Genomic DNA, 21,955 nt, shown 5'->3' on the forward strand with positions numbered 1-21,955 from the left:
TGCCGTCCCCTGCTACGCTTGGCTTCTCTTGGAATTCACTCCGTTACCCTTAATGACCAGCGGTTGTCTTGCCTTCGCATCACATGCTCTGCCCAAGCCCATTTCTTCCTCTTGATTTCGACTAGGATGTCATTAACCCGCGTTTGTTCCCTCACCCACTCTGCCTACTTCCGGTCTCTTAACGTCACGCCTATAATTTTTCTTTCCGCACCTCACTGCGCTTTCCTTAAGTTGAACCCTTTTCGTAAGCCTTCACGTTTCCGCCTTGTAGGCAGTATACAGCTGTTGCGCATTTTTCTCTTGAGGGCTTCGCCAAGGCGCTCCAACGTGCGTACAAGCCACACCCCCGCATTACATCCAACGGCCAATGCCTGCCCCACTGCCGCCAACACTCGAGTAGGGTACGGCATCGAGATGGGGACTGAGAAAAAAAGAACACACGGACACCCAATCCCATTGTGCTGGCAGTGCGATACCGATCGCCACCCGGAAGCCAACCTAACTGAGCCGGCATCGCCTGCCCCCAACTCACTCCAGCAAATGCTTCCCCTCTCCACCCATTACGCGACCGAAAAGCCCTTCGACTACTAGCGCCGCCGGACAGAGATCGAACGGCGACTGCCGTATAATACAACTACCACTACAAGGACATCGGCGCATCTCTACGCAAAAAGAAAAAAAGAAAACGTAACTCCGCGACGACCAGATTCTGCCCCCAAAAGAGCCAGGAATCGCTAGAGCGTCGCCAAACCAGTTTTCGGGAAAGCGGAGGCCCCCAGCGACGACAGCACGAGCGAGAAGACGCACCTCGCCGGCGCGATTGCCGCGTCGCCAGCCAATGGATGACGTCACCGAAGACCGCCACGCTGCGCCATGCGGGCAACTTGCGGCTGGGAACAGCGTTCGTCGACCAGGTACTAAACCAGCAGACAAGGTTCGCCCCTCCGTCGCCCACGAGCCCGTTACACGCGTTACGAGCGTAATTCACACTGAGAGCCCGGAAGAAACGGTTTTGCGCTCACCGTGCGCACGTTGTCTCTCCTCTGGCAAACATTTCGGTACGGGGTCTACGACTGTCCGTTTATCATAGACCTGTCTAAAGAAACAATGAAGGTCGAATCGGCCGCGAAACTGACGGGCCGATCGCAGTCTCACTGGCCCCGAAACAACGGTGACTTCCACCCGTTCTTTAGTAGTAGTAGTAGTAGTAGTAGTAGTAGTAGTAGTAGGAGGAGGAGGAGGAGGAGGAGGAGGAAGGTACTAGTGGCGCAGCGACAACTCATTTGCCAAACACATGGAGGCACCGAGATTGTGATCTGGGCGCTCATGTGAGCACGGTGTCATCAAATGTAACCCACGCAATACGAATGCACACACATTTTATGCTCTAAAAGAGTTTAAAATGTAAGTACTTTGTAAGGCAAACGTGTAGAAACCACGCATACAAATCATTTTCTTTCTCTTTACTGCCGGTGCAAAATTAATTTTGTTTTCCTGATGTTAAAATATCTGCAGCCTATAGTTCCATTCTACTCCTCACTACGTGCTTATGCTTTAGCGGTCTAGTACCCGACCGCATGCTTACGCCGTTGTCTATGTATACGCGGCCTCAAACACACAAGCTGCTGTTATACAGTTTATCGTATGCGGTCACTTTTTCCTTGTAGCGTAATGGGAAATGAAGATCGCCTCACAGACATTGTTATAACTATCCATCCACTAATACGCCCAGCTTACAGCGAAGTAGTACCCGGTGCCCGAAAGGCATTTGCAATGCAGCTTTTCAGTCCGTTCCTCTATTTCGCTTATTAATGGGAAATAATTAAATGGCTCATTAGCAACGAAACCCGATGTCCAGAAAAAGTGGCTTCCCAAAACCCACGTGACCAGGGCAAAGTGAAATCACAATTCCTTCGCAAAGTGCGGCGAACTGTACCCAGGACTTTCGCACTGCGGGCCGACCAAGCAACCCGTGGGCCACGAAAGCGCGTTGCTTCTTTTGGCGAATTAAGGTGAACGTGGTATATGCGTTGCCTTACGACTGTGTGCCAATGAGTAGACGCGTCACTAGAAACGAAGGGGAAAGACAAGAATGAAAAATAAAGAGACAACTCCTTCGCATTCAAAGCATATAAACAGTTTTATAAGTGCCCTCCGGTAATGTTTGCCCTTTGGTTCACGGATTGCGTATTATTATTACCGGTGCTTTTCCGCCACATGAGAGGGAGAGCAGGAGTGAGGAGTAATCAGTTGCTGTATCTTTTTACTTCACCCTTCAAGCTCGAGGGCAACCTTTGGTGGATAAGACATCGAAAAAACAACACACAGCAGCACTGGAAAAGTATCGGAGGGGGGGGGGGGGGGGACAAATAGACGCAGGCAGCGTCGACGCCCCCCCCCCCCCCCAATCCCCGCAAACAGTAGCGACGCCAGTGGCGTGTATGAGGGCGGCATCTTGCGACCACCGATAATCAGCACCACGCTTGGGAGGCCGGGGAAAGAGCTCCCGCACACGTAAGCACACAGACACACAAAGAGAGGACAACAGATAGAATGGACCCCCTTCTTTTCTATTTGTCTCCGGGCGGTAGCAGATCTGCGCGTTTCGTTTATTTAGCGGCGCAGAGGGGGGGGGGGGGGGGGGGTGGGGGAATAGCAACAACAAGAAAGCACGACGAAAGCCAGCAATCGGCTCACGTGCTTCCAGCCCCGACAAGAGCGCACGCAACAGCGAAATGGAGGAGATGGGGATAAATGAACAAATGGTAAAAAAAAAAACTCGAAGAAGCAAGTCCGAGCGCGGTTGCGCATGTCCCATCCACAAACGAACCTGTGTCGCTATGCGCGACACGCCGTGGGAGAGAGAGAGAGAGAGTTGGCCGCTGCGACGCACCTCGCAGACTCGAAACTATGCTCGAAGAGCAAACGAACAACAAACACAAAAGGCACGCGCCCGCTGCGACAAATTTTCCGGCCGGTGACGATGAACGAAGGGGAAAAAAACCCGCAGTCTCTCGCTTCCGTCACGCGCTGAACTAACGGGTAGAGAGAGACGAGACTCGATCCAGCTTGATTTAGCAACACTATACGTGGACCCCCCCTCCCACCAAGGTCAAATTCGGACTGGCAATCTATGGACTAATGAATTAGTGAGTTTCAGCACAGCGGAGAGGTATCAGCATGGAGGCACGTACACCGGAGTACAGGTCGCCCCGTTGAGCATGCGCAGTCCACGCTAATACGCCACCGCTGTGCTAAAACTCTCCGTTACTGCATTCGTACGCACGGAAGTGGGCTGCGAGGCACACCGTGATGAATCCCCTCCGCCAGCGTGGTTATTAACTGTGCACCTAAACAACGGAATGCAAGTTTTTGCTTCGCGCAAACGGAAATGCGACAGGGATCGAACCCGCACCCTATTGTTAGTAACCAGTGCGCCACACGCGGACAGTCAGAGACCTATAGGTACAGAGCTCCACGAATCCCCGGCGGTGCATCGATTCGGAACTACCACTGGTTGGAATCTACCGATCGGCGCTGGAATCCTTTATGGTTCGTGGGGGGAGCGACACCAAAGCACTGCAAATGACCTCTGGGAACATGCGCCTGGACATAGATAACGAGGCTAGACATGCGTTTGAACGCACGACTCGAAATCCGTCGCGTTCATTCGACGAATACCGCGGCTACGTGAGTACTCACAACCAAACTGGCCGACTAAACCTAGTTACGTTAGGCAAGGCGACTGAGGCGAAGCTTCCAAAATGGAGAATGGCCTCTACTGCAAGTCTTGGGAGGGACGGCAGCGCACGAACAAAGGATGGAAGCAATCCAAGGACCACACGAGGAGGCGACACAACACGGCGCTGGGATTCGAAAAAATACCCCCACGGTCTCCGAGAAACACGCACGTCACCCAAATGCATTCCCACGAACGCGGTCCGCACGTCGCCATTCGTGCACAAAACCGCACTGGGTGCATTCGCGTTCCCATGGGGTGACTAACGACGTAAAGCCACTCCATTCCGGGGCCGCAAACGAAAAGGCAGCATGCGTACTCTTGCTTGTGGGTTGCCTTTCAAAGACCTGCACCCGCGAATCGCCGTTATACATTGCCCGAGTTAATTTTTTATTACTGTTTTTTTTTTTTGTTATCGTATTTTCGCCCGCAACAATTCAGTAATAAACAGGCAGCGGAAACGCCACAGTGTTTTAACGCGACAGCGTTAAAGGCCGTCCGTCAAGCAGAAAATCCAACTTCGGCGTTGTCGGCGTAGTGAGCGAAAAAACAAAAACAAATCACGAGCATGGCTCTGGAAGGTGGTCCTGCAGAGATACAACCTAGGAGGCAGGAGGGTCACCTAAGTCACGTGACCATGCGGCGTCATCACAACCTGCTCACCGGGCAGTGAGCCAACTGCCCACCGTGGCAGGTGGTAGTTAAATTAACCATTGGTCGCTCGGGAAGAGTGACCTGGGCCACCCAAGACCCACCGCTGGGAGCATCTGTCATCGCAGGGCAATGGCGCATCGCTTAAACGCTGCACCAATGCGCCAGGAGGCGTATGATGACTCCCAGGGATCTATGAATGCAAAGTAGAGAATGACCTTCTGCACATATGGAAATAAACCCATTAGGCTACGGCGTCATACGTTTAAGGCGGAGCTTAAGTGTCACCTCCAATTTTTTTCTCTCTCTCACAACAGCAGCAGGCAAAAGTCGTTGCTCACCGCCGATTCGTGAACCGGTGGAAGTTGCACCCGCTTAGCAACAACTCCCGACCGAAGGTAGACTGCACCACGTTGCAGGCTGCCTTGCGCCATTGCTTTCCCGCGCGCAGCGTATTTTCCGCGAAAGTTTAACAAGTGAACGCCACGAACGCATGACGACACCGGCTTTCGCATTATCGACCGCGTTCTTTTCCTCGATCCTATCGCAACCGCGGCAAACAAGGGAGACAATTGAGCGCCAGCAGAACGACACTGTCTGTCTGTGGACTTTAATAAATTGGCTCGGCCTTCGCTCAGTTTTTGAGTGGATAAGCGTGCCACACGACGCTGAAGAATTAGGCGCTGGGTGCTTTTTTAACTTAATTACATAATGTTCGGAGCCGGTGCTGCAACACGACCAGACTTAATGTCACTACATTTCGCGGTGACGATAACATCCGAGAGCCAGCAATTTGAATTTTCACATAAGCACGAAACACCACGATAGTGTTAGAATGCGACAACCAAAATTATCTTGCTGAAAATCCTTGTTTGTTTTTAGCCAACAAGTACGAAAAAAGGTATATCCACGAAGCTACGTGTCAGCACACAAGACTAGTGCCACTGGGGAAAACATGGCGCCAGTGACAACGCTTTCCCCCTGTTGTTGTGTGCCTTTTTTTCTCCACTTTTCGCTCTCTTCCGGCTGGGACACCAAACACACGCAGTCCAACATTTACAAACGGACTAGCCATCACATTGCCATCACGTACTGGAGAAGCAGCGTCTGACTGAAAGTTATAATTCATTCGCCCCCCCCCCCCCCCCCCCTTTTTTTTTTCAAAATAAGTTGCATGCTGTTCTGCGTGAGGAAAGGGAACGAAAGCACGCATTTCGTGACTAAAGGCGAACAGAAATACGCTTGTAAAAAAGGAGTAAGCTGTCCCTTTTATAAAAGGGAGTGCCCTAGAGTACACCTTGAACTCTTTTAGAGCGCTAGCTCTACTTCTCGCGTTTTCGTGATCTCAGCGTTTGCGTTACAACGCAAATCGTAACCCAGTGGTTGCCGTGGTAACCGAAGGTGGTAACGTAGTGGAATAAAAAAAAAATCAGGCGGCAGCGTGACGCCCGAGCACAACTCGAAAGCAAACTATGTCGATCCGGTATGTATATCCCTGTCTGGCAGGCGAGAAGGTCGGGCCCACTTAGTTCCTACATTCGCCTGAAATTTGTGGGCCAAACTGTTTGCCGCAGGATGTTCCGAACGGTGGCATATACGATTTCGCGTAGCATAAACTAACTAGTCACGTTAAAGTCTAGCTCCCGGCAGGGATTCGGAAACGGCGACCTTTGCTAGGTGTGTTAACGCTCGATCGATACCTCAGCGTAGGCGCATTTTTTTTTACTCCTCTATTCTTTATAGTGTATGCATGTTGCGAATGGCAGTATTATGTACGTTGTTGTTGCCTGAAGGATGATGGCACATAATATGTGCGTGCCGCACCGCCCGCCATTAAAACTTGAGACACTAACTGCTTAACCTTAACGAACTACGACCACACTACAAACTGTGTTGCGACATAAGCAAAACTGATCCACGAATCTCTGTTTCAGCATGTCAAACCAAGAAGGGCTTCGATGTCTCGGCCGGTGAGCTGGAACCGAGAGGAAACAAAAAAAAGGTCGCTCACGGCCGAGACAAAGAAGGTGACAAGCTATCGAAATAAAACGCAAACAATCGACGCAATAATCGCGCGAAACGCACTTCATTTGGCCATTTTTACTGCTGTGGCGTCTGCTACGTACGCCTGACATGACGGGAGACACGGACCGCACCTCTTTATCGCCACCAATGGGAGCGGGGCGCGACAGACTACACCAGGTGGCAGAACTTGATCGACAAAAAAAAAAAAACCGCGCGGTAGTAGTCCTAAAACTTTCCTACATCGATTGGGCGACTTAAAAAGCAACTAAATAGCGCACGGTCCCCGAGGGCGCAGCACTCGTTGTATTTGGCTCACACCCGGACCTAAACAACTTCGCATTCTATTTCGACGTTTTGTTTTTTATATACCGGCTCTTTACCGGGCCGTCAAGGTCCTAGGGTAATCCAAAGCGCGTGACTTGTCCAGGCAGTTTTCTCCCAACTCCCACCTGCCGCGTTCCCATTCCAGGCGCGCCCAGTGACAGTGCTTTCCCCAAAGATACTGCCGAGAAAATAAAGACGCACGCTTTCCTTCAAGACCGGCTCTAATCTTTGAATTGACGGCGGCGAGACAAGATCGGATAGCTTTACGCAGCGAAGACGTCAATATCCAACATTTACTCCATCTACGTTGGGCGAAACGAAACTATCCCTTCAGAAAACATCAGAATCGGCGGGTGCAGAAGGTTAAAACACAATTAGGCCAAAATTTTGAAAATTTTGCTCCTGGAACGTGGCAGCAGACAACGCTAAACGCTGTATCGGTAGATTCCTAAACTATCGTAGTGTAATGAAAGTTCTCGAACTTTTGCGTTCACACCGCAGTCGTCAGGTGGGCAAGTCCCGCAACGGCTTTCCCCTTATTGGTCAACACAGTCACTTGCGTCACTACTTGAACGAGTTACGTAAGCCACACAAGTATAGTGTCAGTCTCGTGTCCAAGTCATTCGCTCGATTTTCAAAGGCACTCGTGTTATATTCATTAAGAGGCTGGCGCTGAAGTCGACCGATTGTTTGAACCAGCACACGTAACCCCCAACACTAAGGATCCGTCCAGAACTTTGCACAGAAAATCAACTTCTACACAAACACCTAAGAATGTCGCCCCGTCCGCACTTTGCGCGAAACTGGAACATGAGCTAGCAGGCAGGGGGGGTGGGGGGGGCTTAGCAACGCATTTTGCAAGCGCCTAGGCAAGCAGGAACCATTAAGGGCAACGGAAGGCGGGCGAATTTCTTTTTCTCCCGTCTGTTCTTGGTTTTCAGGTCACCGAGAGGCCGCAATTTGAAGCGCTCGCGCAATTTTCCTCGTTAAATTTAACCCCCTGACCGCGTGCTGGCACGACTTGCCCAATGTCTCTAAGCGCGTGTGCCTTTGGGCTGCTCATCTTGCCGGAGGTTATTACTACGCCGCATAAACGAGGCCGAAGGATTTAGAGCAGACAAAACGGACCCTGACTCATCTCAAAGCAATGTGAAACAACACTGGACTCGTCACACATAGTCTTTTTTCTTTCTCTCGAAATTCAGCCTCGCACGAGTTTATAAAAACAACGGCCTGACAAAACCTCTCCAGGCTTTTGAGCCTCCTGGATGGAGATCGCGAGCGTTGAAAACGGTAAAAAAAAAAAATGTAGTAAACCGGAAGTCGGCTTGGTCGTCTGCAACATCTGCGGGCGACGTTCGGGGAAATGCTGGCGGGAAAGGTAACAACACCCAAACAAAAACCGACACGATTCAACACTACTCTTCGGAAGCAAGACAACGTTGCGGCTGCTCCAGACAAACAACTAAACAAACAACTTGGCCTCGTCTATCTGCGTAACGAGCCTCGATTGGCCCGGAAACGGGTCAGTGCATCGCGGAGGCAGCCTTTTGTCTGCGGCTGGGCCCTGCAGAGCGATTCCCCAAATATAGGAACCGGGAAATCGACGTGAATAAAGACGAGAGCGCCAGCCCCAGCCAGAACATTCGAAGAAAGCAACGACCTAGTTTAAAAAGAAAGAAAAAAGCCATGGCTACGTCCGCTGTCGAAAAAAAAAAAAAGTCACAACCGCCGCCGAGATTTTTGTCACCATCAGACGGTGGAGATCCAGACGGCGGTGCAACTCAGTCGCAAAAAGCAAGGAGCCGTTTGCAATAGGATAATATAAAAACAGGCCTTTCGAGGCAAAACTAAATATTTCCTTCGACGCAGCAGCCGAATCGGCGGGCTTCGAAAAGAAGACGTTCGAAGGGCCCGCGCCCGAGGGTCGGCCCAGAAACAAGCAGATGAGCAGAAAACGAAGAAAGGTCTCGGGGCTTACGCACCTTTCGAAGCACCGGTCAACGTTGTCGGACATGAGCAGCAACATGCAGAGCTGCTCGAGAGCGATGAGCTGCATGTCCCGCTCGTCGCCTTGGCCCATGTTCAGCCATTCGAGCAGCGTTTCGGGGTCCGCGTCCGCCATGTTGCCCGGCCGCGGGAGCTAGCTGCAGCCGAGCTCGCTGCTTGCAGGTCTCCCACTCGAGACGAGCGCACCGCGGTTAAGCAAATCAGAAGAGATGAGGCAATGCACGGCGCGGTCGACGAAGGCCTCTGGCTGTCTCGAACGGGCACAGCTGAGGAGATGCGGGGAACTGATGTCCGCCGATGAGCTGCTCGTAGTCGGTGGTAGCCGCACGAGCGCCGCAGCACGATTCACATATCCGCCGCTGGGCCACGTCGCGTGCTCATTCTACCGACGCGTCGTATCACGCTGGGCACGGCAGAAGAACAGCGACACGAAATCTCGAGCGCAGGGCAGAAAGCACCAGCCGGGTCCCGGGTCCCGCCGCTGCTGCTAAGGCTGCTGCATCACCATTCACGCCATGGGAAAAAGAGAGCAAACGCTGTAGTGCTCTCCCGACGGCGGGTTTATCCACGGATGATCACAGGTATGAGCGGAGTGACAAAGGTGCCGATCCTTCCCTGCCTGCGTCGAAGAGCAGCAACGTCGGGCTGAAAATAAAAAACAACGCGGGGACAAACTCGGGGCAGTGAACGGCGAAAAAAAACAGGAGGTCCGCGGCGCCAACGCGGCCCGATACGTCCGAGTGCTAGGCCTAACCGCGGCGCACTGACGCAGACTGGTGGAAGTGGACCGGCGCGCGCCACCGCAGCCGCGGGTCACGTGCTTTCCGGTTTCGACGCAGAAAAACAGCTGATTGCAGACGAACTTTCTGGATCGTTGCCCTTGCCCAGCCGTCGGTATTTGCTCGAACGAAAGCCTCAACGGTCGTTGCGTTGCTTTTTGGTCGACATTGAAGGTTGCTGAGGGTGTGTCCTAATGGGGTTTTTTTGCGTTGCCTAGGCGGTCGCTGTTGCCACCGGATGGCTGCGAACGCGTCGGTCACGCGATGTCCGCATACGAGCTTCGACCGCGAGTCGTCGGAACCACAGCTATAGGTCTGCGCTGTGCGCAAAAAAAAAAAAAAAAGACGAAGGCTTGCCTTTTGAATACCATTCTGTAAACTAGTACCATTCAGTGGCATTCTCTGCTTTGTTTTCTGCGCTAAAAATAACGCCAGCTGTCGCGCACACATTAAATAACAGGGACAGTTTGAAACAATCCTGTACGTGCGCAACAGCTCTCCATCATTAACCGTAGGTTGTCTTTACGAGAACAATCTCAGAGTAATAAAAGTCGCATTAAGAAGCTTGCGACTGTGAGCACCAAGTTGCGGCCGCAGAGGGTAATGTATGTGGCTCGCCAACCACAGGTAAATTTTTCCTCCGTATTTCAATGCAGTTGTTCGTTGCCAAGCGATGCCTGACAAAAAGGAGAAATATACAGACATACGCGACTCATGTCGGCAGCAGAACGAAGAAAAAAAACAGTCACAAGCGAATGGAGGCGGCGGGTAGAGTACTAGTGCTGCCCTCTGTTAGCAAAGAGCGGAGTTCCGTAGGCGCGCGCATTTGATTTTTCGTTGACGTTCAGGGAGCGCTAATGTGCCGGTAGAGACGCAGTTTCGACGCGAATAGCAATATACGGCAATCGAGGACAGCAGGTTTTAGATGGTAACGCGATTTATTGCTGCTATCAATGAGCAGTGAGAGCTCCTTGTGAGCTGAAACTAATCATGCCATCATATGATGCCCGTCAATCGACGCCTTTCAGTGTTTTTGCATTCCGAAGTGAAGACTTTAATTTGTGTCTCATGTGCTCAGTGATGGCGCTGTTGCAATGGGTTCTGTCCCAACGCTGCAGCAAACAAGAGACAACACATACACAGCCAAGCACTTTATTTTCAAGTCCTAAATTCCAACATGGGTATACATATCTCAAACTCTCGCATATGCCCTTAAAAAATATGCAATCACCACAAAAAATATCACAAGTTTGTATACATACAAGAGGCTGTGAAGGATAGGCGTGTAGCAACATGTAACTGGAGCATCACTTACATGCATCAGTTCACAAGAAATGCAGACAAACAACGCATGTGTCTGTATATGTGTGTATACGTATATGTATATATATTATATATATCTATATAGTAAAATGCCATGTTCATAAAATTTTCAAGACGACAACAGATTTTATCCTCTATAGAGCGTACAGCATACAACAAGAACATTGTACGTTTGAATATCAATGATGAAGATATATAAACTTAATTCTGGTTGATTGCAACTAGAACGAGGAATGTGCTCTAAAATATAAACATGCGTTACAGACTAAATTCAAGCAGCTAAATGCTAACATGCAGTATAATCTACGCAATCTATCTACAGCAATGCGTAGAAATTCAACCAAAATTCAGGCACCAAGGAACTCCCTTGAATGACACACCTGCTCACCTCTGCTTAGCACTGTTAGGTTAGGTACTTCCACTAAGCGAAACTAGTTGCATGTAGCTACAAAGGCTCACGCATACAGGTCACTGGAAGGCTGCAACTGACATATCTAGCACAGCTTTCAAAGCATCCCCTAGAAGACGTGTGCTTAGTGTGTTCAAAAACAGCAGGCAGTGCATTCCTTTGCACGAAACATCTCAAGCAAGCATAGTTGCATGTAAGAGAAATTAGAAGCAGCGGCAGTTGCAAAGCACTCACTGCGCCGTCAACAGTGCCGACCACAAGCATAATGCTCTGGACTGGAGCACTTTCCCCTGGTCACGTATCAGAACAATAGAGTAACAGCAGCGACAGCATTGCACACAGTTGCATAATGCAACTTGGCATCCTTATACATGATACTTTATAGATGAACGAAAATAAGTGATCATGCCAGCCGTGTGCAGTTTACCATTGCTGTTCCTAGAGCACTTCCCGAACACACTTCACATAACAGTACTTAAAAGTTACCCATGACTCCCATGCAAAAAGATCTGTCATAAAAGTCTGCACAGTTTTCCCCGAGCAATGTTACATGGGGCTAGAACCCAGTTTTGCCCAGCCACAGTTGTTCCAAGCGAATGAAATGCTATTCACCGCTATTACCTTGTGCTATTACATTATTCGAAACAGAGTCACTGCAGCAGAATTACCCAGAGCTGCCGCCCGAATAAAAAGGGAGGCGCCTCAGTAAAATAGTTCACGCTTACTTTAGTGAGATCAGATGTTCTTCAGCACTTTCCAAAATCTCAGTTTGAAACGAAAGGTATCACTGAGTTATTCAGCTCTCCCTTTCACCAAGTGTGTTGACACAAGTGGCCGGGAGTTGAATGTAGCTGGCAACCCTAAGCTCAATACCAGGTTACCACCCTGTCATTCCAGCCTACGTGCTGGCTGCGCCTACTCATTAAATGCCATTTATGCCCGCAAGTGACTCCCTGTAAACTTTCACACCTACTCTTAGTACGCAATACAAAGGTATAAGAAACGCAGGGCTTGCACAAAAGATGCAAGACAGGATTTAGAGAAAAAACCGCATGCAAGAGCACAATGTATGCCCCAGCACAGGCATTTTTGTGCGGCAGTGTCAGTTGTTTAACCTTTTCTAGACTGACTGTTATCAAATGCACTCAAGATACGAGCATCTCTGTGACCACAAAAAAGTGCAGGGATACTTTCTTTTACAGCTGATAATGAGAAGCTTATCTCATCACGGATAGCATATCATCGGGTACCACAGAATTTTGAAAATGGATGCAAAGGGCATTCCTCCTATGGATTACGGCTTAGGTTACAAAATCTCATGTCCATGCTGCACTCTGGTTTCTGATCCCAATTCCTCTACGATGCAATTAAGGCACTCGTAATATACTTCATTCAATGCAGCAAGGCTTTTAATATGCTTTTTTTTTACGAGCTGAAACGCGTGTTACTATGAAGGAAAGTGTTCATGAGATTAACACAGCAAAATGACACTCAAAGATAACTGACTGGTGAGTGTGCTTGAAATCCACAGACTACTGCAGAGTGCAAAAAGATGCCTGCCGCCTTTATGCGTTCTTAGAAAGATAGACTTTATAAAATGGTCACAGTGGATGAAAAGGCCAACACAATACTTCCGAGTAAATGTGTCTCAAAATCTGACTAAAGTCATCCCCTTGACTACACTGAACCTCATGGAATTAAAATTTTATAGTGGTTCCATGACGGCCAACAACCAGTAAGTACCTGGAAGCAACTTTCATGGCTTGATAGTCTAAGATCTAGTACAGCACTTCAAGTGATATGCCCCTGAAACAGGTTATGTCGCATTTGCAAACAGCAAACAAAGGTAAATAAACACGACATCACAACATTACAGTTTTGCAATAAACGTTCAATAACACATTGTTATGCGGTATGAAATATGAACAGATATACGCTATCATGCAACAGCAAAAGTGAATTCCTTGATTCTTCTCACCTCATAAAAACAGCCACTAATGCTGAAGGTTTCAAAATCCTCCAGTGAATGTTTAATTGCACAACAAGTGTAAAAAATCTTGCAGTGTTCATACATTTATAAAGACGAACGCCTTAAGCGCTCAAACCACTTCGTACAACCCACAGTAAGTTTTTGTTAACAAAATAAAAGCTGCCCTGTTTTATGCCTATTTCAGTATACTTTGGTCTCCATGGCAACCATGGTAAACAAAGCAATTAAGCTCGATGCATCTCTGTACGTCTTCCCAGCATCATTATTTCCATGATCAAATCACTAATTCTACTTGTAGAAAGAAGGACAGAGTGCAGTCAAATGACCTTTCACAATGTGGAAGTGAGTACCCTGAGAAGACGAAATGCCTGCGAGACTTGTGAAATCAGTGTCAGAAAAGGCTATTCTTTCCTATATGAAAGACAAGTTGCACTACCTTGACGGACATGATTCGGGTTAACCATCTGTAGGAATACAGGTTCGTACGGTATGTAAATCCTGCTAGCTGCTGCATGCGATTGTGTCACATACTTAACCCAAGTTTTATATTTGTCTTCAACCCTCTCAACTCCATAAGTATGCAGAGTATGTTTGACACTGCAGAAGCCTCACAAAAGCACTTTAAATATGTAAGCTAAGGAAGAACTGTTACATTATTAGCAAGATGTGATGCCAAAAAAAAATGATGATGCAGCAAAAATTGGAGATAAAACAGCACATTCCGTGCCTTTTCACGACTGTCTGTTCAGCTGGTCAAGAATAATATCTCTCATGTGTATACAAAACAATGTACATGGTAGTTTGTTACAGTACCATAGAACTTAATGCACAGAAAAATTATGCTCATGGAAGGTCACCTACATCCCATGGAACCCGATTCCAAATGCATGGTTTAACAGGGAAGTCCAGAAAATGAAAAGGACTGCACAAGTACGGAGAAATGTGCTGGAATTGGTGTTTCTTAGTCCGTAACAACCAACAGTAAAGATTATCAGCCATCAGTAAGAAAACGACATATATATTTTACATTTCTCAATAATAAAGACGCTTGGCCTTGAAATAAAGGCCTGTTCACAAAACTGTATGCTAAAAGTTAGAAATGCTTCCCCTTTCAAATCCGTTTCTAAATGCACGGTCGCTAGTATATATCACGAGCAAAACGTCCAAACTTCAAGAGCTGAAAAAGTGATCAGGTTATTTATAATGCGTGCTAGTAGATCATATGCATCGCAATAATAATCTGAAAAGCGCAAGGCTCTTGAATAATAGAAAGAGAATGTAACAGTTTTAAATACGTATAAGGTTAGCTATGACAGCTTAGATCCTTTAAACGTTGCTCACAAAATCAAGTGCATCAAAATGGCATCAAATCAGACCTTGGTCTCGAGTTCTACTACTCTCGCAGGTGAAGACACTTCACCAAGATGTTGAATGTCCAGAATATGCTGTTGGTTTGTGGCATGAGTCACTGTACATTTACCTCAAGAGAACTGTTTCTAACATCCCCATGTTCTAATCAAATAATTCCAAGTTTACAATAAAGAAGTGAAGCCACAGAAAATATGGTCTGCGTGGCAAATTTTTTTTTGCCTTTCCACCTTGGTATCCCCACCCTGACACAAAAGCTAAAGACGGGTTTAAAAACATGCTCTCCCATATTCTACTGATGTTATGGTAGCAATATCCACGCAGTTTTGGGTGATAGGCACAAATACAAAGTTTAATACCTGCAATCAGTAAAAAAAGTGAGTATCAGCTTGACTTGTTCTCTGTGCTTAATTAGTTCAAGCCTGAAGATTCGGTTCATTGGCTTTTGTAAACAATGATGAATGGATAGCAAGTTCAGCATTCGAAAGCAGCATCTAAATTCTGAGATGCACAATGAGAAGGGTGGTTCAGATTCCCTCACTAATCACCATCAACCTGACTGCGCCCACTGCAGGACAGAGACCTCTCCCATGTCTCTCCAATTAACCCTGTCTTTTGCCAGCCGCGCCTACCGTATGTCTGCAAACTCCCTAATCTCAGCCACCCACCTAACTTGCTGCTGCCCCCTGCTACGCTTGCCCTCTCTTGAAAATCTGTCCGTTATCTTTAACGACCATCGGTTATCTTGCCTTCTCACTATATTTCCTTAGTGTATGACCATGCACTAAAGAGTGTAAAGATATGGCTGCGATTTAGAGAAAAAAAAATTTCTTTGTTACCATGGGATTCAGAAAGAGAAGCTTTGAACGTCTCACCAGAAACAAGCACTGAAGAATTCAGCAATCAATGCTATTACAAGCAGGTAACACGTTTGAGCTGACCCACAAAACAAGGATAAAGCCACAGGTATTTTTGTCACAACATACTACATACCAGAAAGAGTTAGCAATATACTTTTGGAGTACAAAAGGCTGGGAGAGTTGGTTAGAGTTCATAATGCAACAGTGCGAAAGGCGGAGGCAAGACAAAAACGGTGCTCAGTCTTTCATGCTCTTGCAGTATCTATAGTTAGCAAGCATGGTGATTCTTGGCTTTTGAGGCTACTTGTAGATGCTGAACAATACAATATGGTTCAGTAAGCGAACCTAGTTTTCCTTAATGTGCACTAACAACCAAAGCTCATGAACTAAATCTTCAGGCAAAACAATTACCTGAGCTAGCCTAAAGGAATGACGCATGATATACACAGCCTGAGCCAAAAGTTCATCATCATCATCATCAGCCTGACTAGGCCCACCATAGGGCAAAGGCCTCTCTTATATCTCTTCAATTATAACCCTGTCCTATGTCAGCAGTGGCCACCCTATTCCCACAAACTTCTTATTATCACCCCCCGTCTAAGTTTCTGCCGGCTGCTGCTACACTTGCCTTATCTTCACGACTAGCTCATGACTAAGTTCATGACTAGCATGGTAATTCATTCAACATATCAGCTGGCGTCAAATCTAGTAACTGACACCCTGAGAGCTCAGAAGACGGCAAGAATTTGCACAGAACCCAAGCAATTCAGAGACACAGTGAGATATGGGACAAACATGTTCCTATCCCAGCAGAGTCACTTGCTTTCTTGAAAAACCCTGCAATAATTGGACCAGGTTACACATACTCTAGACTAGAAAGTTGCTCTGCCTCATTTCACCAGCTAAAATTTCACAACCGGCTGCATCAAAACAAAGATGCAGCTCTCAATATTCAAATAACTGAGACCTTGCAGATTCTGAGCTTTTGGCACAGGCTGTTTGTGCAGTATTCGTCTAAAGTGCATATGCCACGTTATACATGACCGAGGATGAGATAACGAAATTATTCCATTTATATTCTGTTCCATTGTTTTACTTTTCACTCTACATTAGTCTCTCAGCTAATCATAATATAATGCACAGGCATCCAACAGTTTGACGGCAAAAATGAATAGCAAATGGTGGGTGCGATATTGCTTCTGCCTAAGATGAAGAGAGAGAAAAAAAAAATCTGATAGAACTGGGATGGAATTGTAACATTACACTGGCCCAAGGCCATTGTGAGACACCGTCACAAATTCTGGTGACGACTCTAGTTGTGCATGACATCAGTATAAGTGGCTTATGCATTTTTTGCGAAGACTGTATGACATAAAGACAGCACTCATCTCGCCATCACGTCAACTGCGGGCACATACAATGATGCCCACAGCTCTACATGGCCCGGGTAGTCAGAAATGCGTTGCTCAACTTCACTGGCCTCCGGTGCACGAACTCCCTCTTGGTTGCGATCCCCACCAGGACCGGGTTGAGAAAGATGCCGACAAACTTGCTCCGTGCTGAATAGACCTTGCACTGTGACACTGAGGCAAAGTGCGCAGAGTTCTGGATGCCATCGTGCAAGTCCTGTGTTAGACTGCAGCCGTTGAACAGCCTCCGCCAGAGTGGGTTCACGAGCATCTGAACATAGCGGCGCCAGTCGCCGGGATCATGCCGCATGTGTTCCACGTAGAAGAATTTCCCACCCTGAAGTGAAATGCCGTTTAGGTTGGTTATAGACAAGCTACAAGGGCAAATTAAGACAAGAAAATAAGGAACCATACTTGATAAAATAAAATAATGACTGCAGGAAGTCATTAGTTAATTACTTATGTCAAGTTATATGATGCATGCAACTGGACTCAAGGAGAGAAAAACGAGTGCAGGACATTGTTAGTTAATTAGTCATTTTTGTTGAGTCTCATGGTGCTCATCACCATGATGATCTCGTGCATTGAAAACAGAGTTAAAGTGCCTGCTTAAGTAGCAAGGTACTGAATATTTTCATAAGGGAAGCTAAAGTTTAGTTCAAATAACATGCCTACGACTGAATCTTCTTCAAGGAGTAATGTTGAGTGAAATATGCAGTGGGTGCTTTTCTCAAAACCTCGAAAAATGCCCTTGTCTTATACTTTCAAGTTCTTTACATAAAATTAAAACATGACTAACAGAGGCAACTTCACCTCAATCTCTACATACGAGTTATTCATTTTCTTTGAGCATAAAATTATGTGCACATTGTATAAGGCCTAGTGTCTCGGAGTGTATATAATTTCCATTTTCTTAGGAAATGCATAACAATGTTGCTCGATTATTATTATTATTATTATTATTACTATTATTACTGTGACTGCAGGAAATTGACATACAATGTTGTAATCACATTCCAGCATTCATGCATAGTAAGACATTTTTCATGGCTTCTTCTAAAGAGGTACGTTCTACACATACACGTACAAAAGGTTCTTGAGTCAGGCCACAGAAACAAAGTCTGTTTGCGTTAGCCACCAATAAATTATCATAAAATCAGTAATAGATTGAGCAGAACTGGAATTTGCGAAAGCTAACAGATATACATCAAGAAGATATAATTCAATGTCCTTCTACCCTCCTACCAGAATTAACAGAAGGTTAAAAACAATCTTACTTCTTGTACCTCCCAGCATGAAGGAATTTTAGCTCAACGACATCCTGCCTGTACGTGAAGTGACTGCTTGCATAACGCACTTGTCGGCAGACAGTGCAGTCATGTGCATGTCGAACTAGCGCAGATGTTCCCCATTGTCATTGTATGCTGTGCTGCTAGACAGGAACAAAGCCTTGCTACTGCTAGAAGGCCACTGGTAACAAGGCATGCTTTATCTTTGTTTTTTCTTTCGGCGACAATGATAGGTACACGCATTCAACATGCACAGACAGCTTCCAGCTCAGCCAGAAAAACTTCCACTCAACAACTGCCTGCAGTTCTACGAAAGTGAAGTTCACCACAATATGCAGGGAATGCCATTATCAGTTAACAGAATGTCTAGAGGTGAAGTTGGGCTAGTTCGCACAAGTCAATTGCCGAGGTCACTGTAATTAGTGCACAAGAACATAAAAGAGAGCAAGAGGAACAAATTAGATAAAGCACTAGCCCTTTGCCTTACATGCTCTCTCTGTTCTTTCCTGTTCAAGGTTCAATATCACAGCCAATCAGTGGTAAGCAGAAAGGCACACACCACTCTCATAAGCAACTTCAGTCATTTCCAATCGGCAGCTTCTTTTCTGCACTTGCCAGGAGATGAAACTACTGCAGTAAAGAACACACTTTTTTTTGTTTGAATTGCTACATGTGATGATATGCCCACATTTATTTTGTAGGAAAAAAGCAAGCCAGCTGCATCAAAATGCAGTATTGAACAAAACATGCCAATAAATTCCACCTCTCTGAAATCTGGGTATGAAAGTCAGCACTCTATAGTATTAACAGTAAGCATTAACACCTGTATTTTCCCAGAAAAATTGGTGTTAATATGGGAGGTGCATTTTATTGTGCGGAGTAAATTTAGCACACGGGTGAATTAAAATCTTCCAAATTTGAATGGGGATGTGTTCACTATATGAGTACAATGTGTACCAGTAATTATATTTGTTTATTTCGGTTAACTTTCAGTCTTTTCTCTTCCAAAATTCTTTCTCGCCTATAAACGCCTTCCTATACAAACAGCTACCATGGCAACGATTTTAAACATATAGCACGCAGCAAAATATCTGTTCACTCACTCTCCACCTCTGAGCAATGCAACCTTTATTAATAGGCCCAGCATTCCATGCTAGGCTGCAGTATGTGTTTAAAGTGTCCCAGACCACACGCACACAGCTTGTGAATACTCTCAAGCTTCGTTATGGCCTGGTGAGCAAGAACTACTGGTTTCAATTTTCTTTCTGTGAGGAACCAGCGCTTCGCTTCTCTTATCAAAACATGAACTGGAGTAACCTGCACCCTGATTCTTCTGTAATCTCTCAATGAGGACACGACTTCTGGGACCTCTAACTCAAGGACACTCCCTATACTCCTTTCGAACGCCACGCTAAAAAAAAAACATACGTGCCCTCCGGGCTTTCGCCAAAACAAGGAAAAATATCGTTCACGTGCCCACAGCAGCCAAAGCTCAGGCGCGACGCGGTTTTTTTCCCTAGCAGCAACGTCCGCGCCCAAACCCTTTCCTCCGACTCACCGGCGCCAGCACGCGCGCGATCTCCTTGAGGATCGCATCCAGGTCCTTGACACCGCACAGCACGTGAGTGGTGACCACGGCGTCGACGTACCGGCTCTTGACATTGTTCAGGGAGCCGCCGTTCTGCACCAAGAACATCTCCAGGAGCACCGGGACGCGCGTCAACTTTCGCCGAAGATAAGAGGCCGTGTACGGGTTGCTGTCCACCGCGACTAGGTGACAGTTCCGAGGGTAGAAGGCGAGATTCGAACCGGAGCCGGCACCGATCTCGAGGATTCGGATGAGCCCCAGGTTACGCAGGTACCAGTCGCGCGAGACGATGGAATCGAGCTTGCTGAAGAGGATCTCCTTGGCTTCGAGCATGGCCCCGGTCTCCCGGTACGACATGTAGTTGGAGAGCCACGCTTGGAGCTTGAGTCGTCTCGCGGTGTAGTCGCGTTGCAACGCGTACCTGAGGCAAACTGTGAGCACGATCAGAGGGAGGAAGACGTTGTGCAGGAGGGACGCGAGGACGGAGTCGATCCATGCCATAAGAGTGAGCGGATGACGTCGAGACGTTGTTGATGTCGCGCGGATGTCGGCGTGGTTGAGGAGACGATGGAGTCGCTCGGAAGAGGAGAAGCGCGCGATGATCGGACGAGCGCGCGCGCAGGCGGAGACTGGGCGCACGACTTTGCGTGACTTCGTCTCCCAGTTTTCCTTTGATTAGGTAGCTTCGCCGAAGGCACTAGTAGTCCAAGGTCACGTTTGCACATGTCGATCGTATCTTCCTCATCCCGCCGCCGTCGCCAAGGCTCCACCCATAGCGCGCTTTCTTTACCGATGCTGCGCGCGCCGCCTCTCTCCCAGCCTTCGGCTCCGTCTTTGCCCTCTCTCTCTTTCTCTCTCTGCAACTCTCTTTTGACTTGTTGACTTGTTGCCCTTGTTGCTGGGTTGATAGCATCGTTGATATCGTGTTGATAATAAAAAATGGGAAAAGACGGATGCATGAAGGGCATTTGCCGGTGTGTCAGAATGTGACTCAAGCAGCTAATAAGCGATACAGCCCACTTGGCAGATTTGGCTCGGTTATTTGTCCCTACTTTCACGTGTCAGAGATGCGAGTCAGAAATCGAAACTCCACCATGCATATAATTAGCAGTGACCTAGAAACCAAACATCATAGTACAGACTAAATTTCTATACTATGAGTTTCACTATCTAAATAAAGTAATATCAGGATGCCGTTTTCACAGGCATTTAAATACAGATTTGATTCGTTGGCGCAACGCTGGGTTGTCCATTCTCTCCGCATGTCTAGTGTACAAAATGGCGCCCGCCATGCGTGCCGTCGTGCGCCGTTTCGGTAGGTATTTTTCTTGAAATCCCGTTTTCTTATGTGAAATTTGCTTTTAATAAGTTCAACCTGTATATAAATTACCTTCCCTGAGTCAACCGTGACTCATCCGAGAGCACGAAGGTGCTTTCTGTAACGCTTCCGAAGCTTTTGCGCACATTCGCTTCCTACTCTCGACTTGTACTGCGTGTTTTCGCTTTCGCATCATCAACGGTCTTCGTTGCAGGATTATTGGGATCCCTGCACAGAAACGCCCCGTCTGCGCGGAACCTCGGAATTCACAGTGCATTGAGCCAGCAAGCTAGTCCACAGCCGAAGACAGAAGGTGAGTTCATCTCACTGTAGCTTTCACACATTTGAACTCGTCGCTTTGGATAAGTTGCCCTACAATCACCCGCGATATCCCAGGAGAAAGTTTGCTATGTGTCTGGGATGGCGTATGCGAAGGTGAGGCTGCTTTGTTTTTGTTTTTTTAATTTTTCTGCAGCTACGACTGCGTAACTTGCTGCTGAACGAGTTACTGGTGCGTACACGACGACGTAGGTGTCACGTTTCCGGAGAAGTTAAGAAGAACGAACGAGCTTGAGAGATTAAGTCTGCCCACGATGCGACAGAAGCGCAGTGCAAGAGTGCACTAACCCTGAAAGTGATGAGTGTCGATGGTGTACTGGGCTGAGTTTGTTTCAGCCATGGTAGTCAGTTGAGTACACGGCATTGTGTAAAATTCCTGCTTTTCTTTTTTTTCGAGTGGCAGAACCGCAGTATTGCAACAAATAGTGCAAAAGACGAAAAACTAGAAAACAAGGAGTTTTCAGGATGAGCGCTGTCTAAAAAGCGAAGCATTAATTGGCCCTGCAGTTTAAGTCAAGATTGCCACAACTGTAG

At 47.2% G+C, this 21,955-nt stretch overlaps 2 protein-coding genes across 3 annotated transcripts in view; one reads left to right on the plus strand and one right to left on the minus strand.

Annotated features, from left to right (window-relative positions):
- Nucleotides 1–21,955, plus strand: part of Ufd4 (ubiquitin fusion-degradation 4-like) — a 171,800-nt gene that overhangs the window by 87,797 nt on the left and 62,048 nt on the right. The gene's annotated exons all lie outside the window — the stretch shown is intronic.
- On the minus strand, nt 10,666–20,549 carry LOC144132832 (thiol S-methyltransferase TMT1A-like). Its single transcript, XM_077665512.1, has 2 exons — nt 19,735–20,549; nt 10,666–17,224 (listed from the first exon to the last, which is right to left on the minus strand). The coding sequence occupies exons 1-2, from the start codon at nt 20,263–20,265 to the stop codon at nt 16,913–16,915; spliced, it is 843 nt and encodes a 280-aa protein (XP_077521638.1). The 5' UTR covers nt 20,266–20,549; the 3' UTR covers nt 10,666–16,912.

This window comes from Amblyomma americanum, chromosome 5 (genome assembly GCF_052857255.1).
Source record: "Amblyomma americanum isolate KBUSLIRL-KWMA chromosome 5, ASM5285725v1, whole genome shotgun sequence".
Lineage (NCBI taxonomy): Eukaryota > Metazoa > Arthropoda > Arachnida > Ixodida > Ixodidae > Amblyomma > Amblyomma americanum.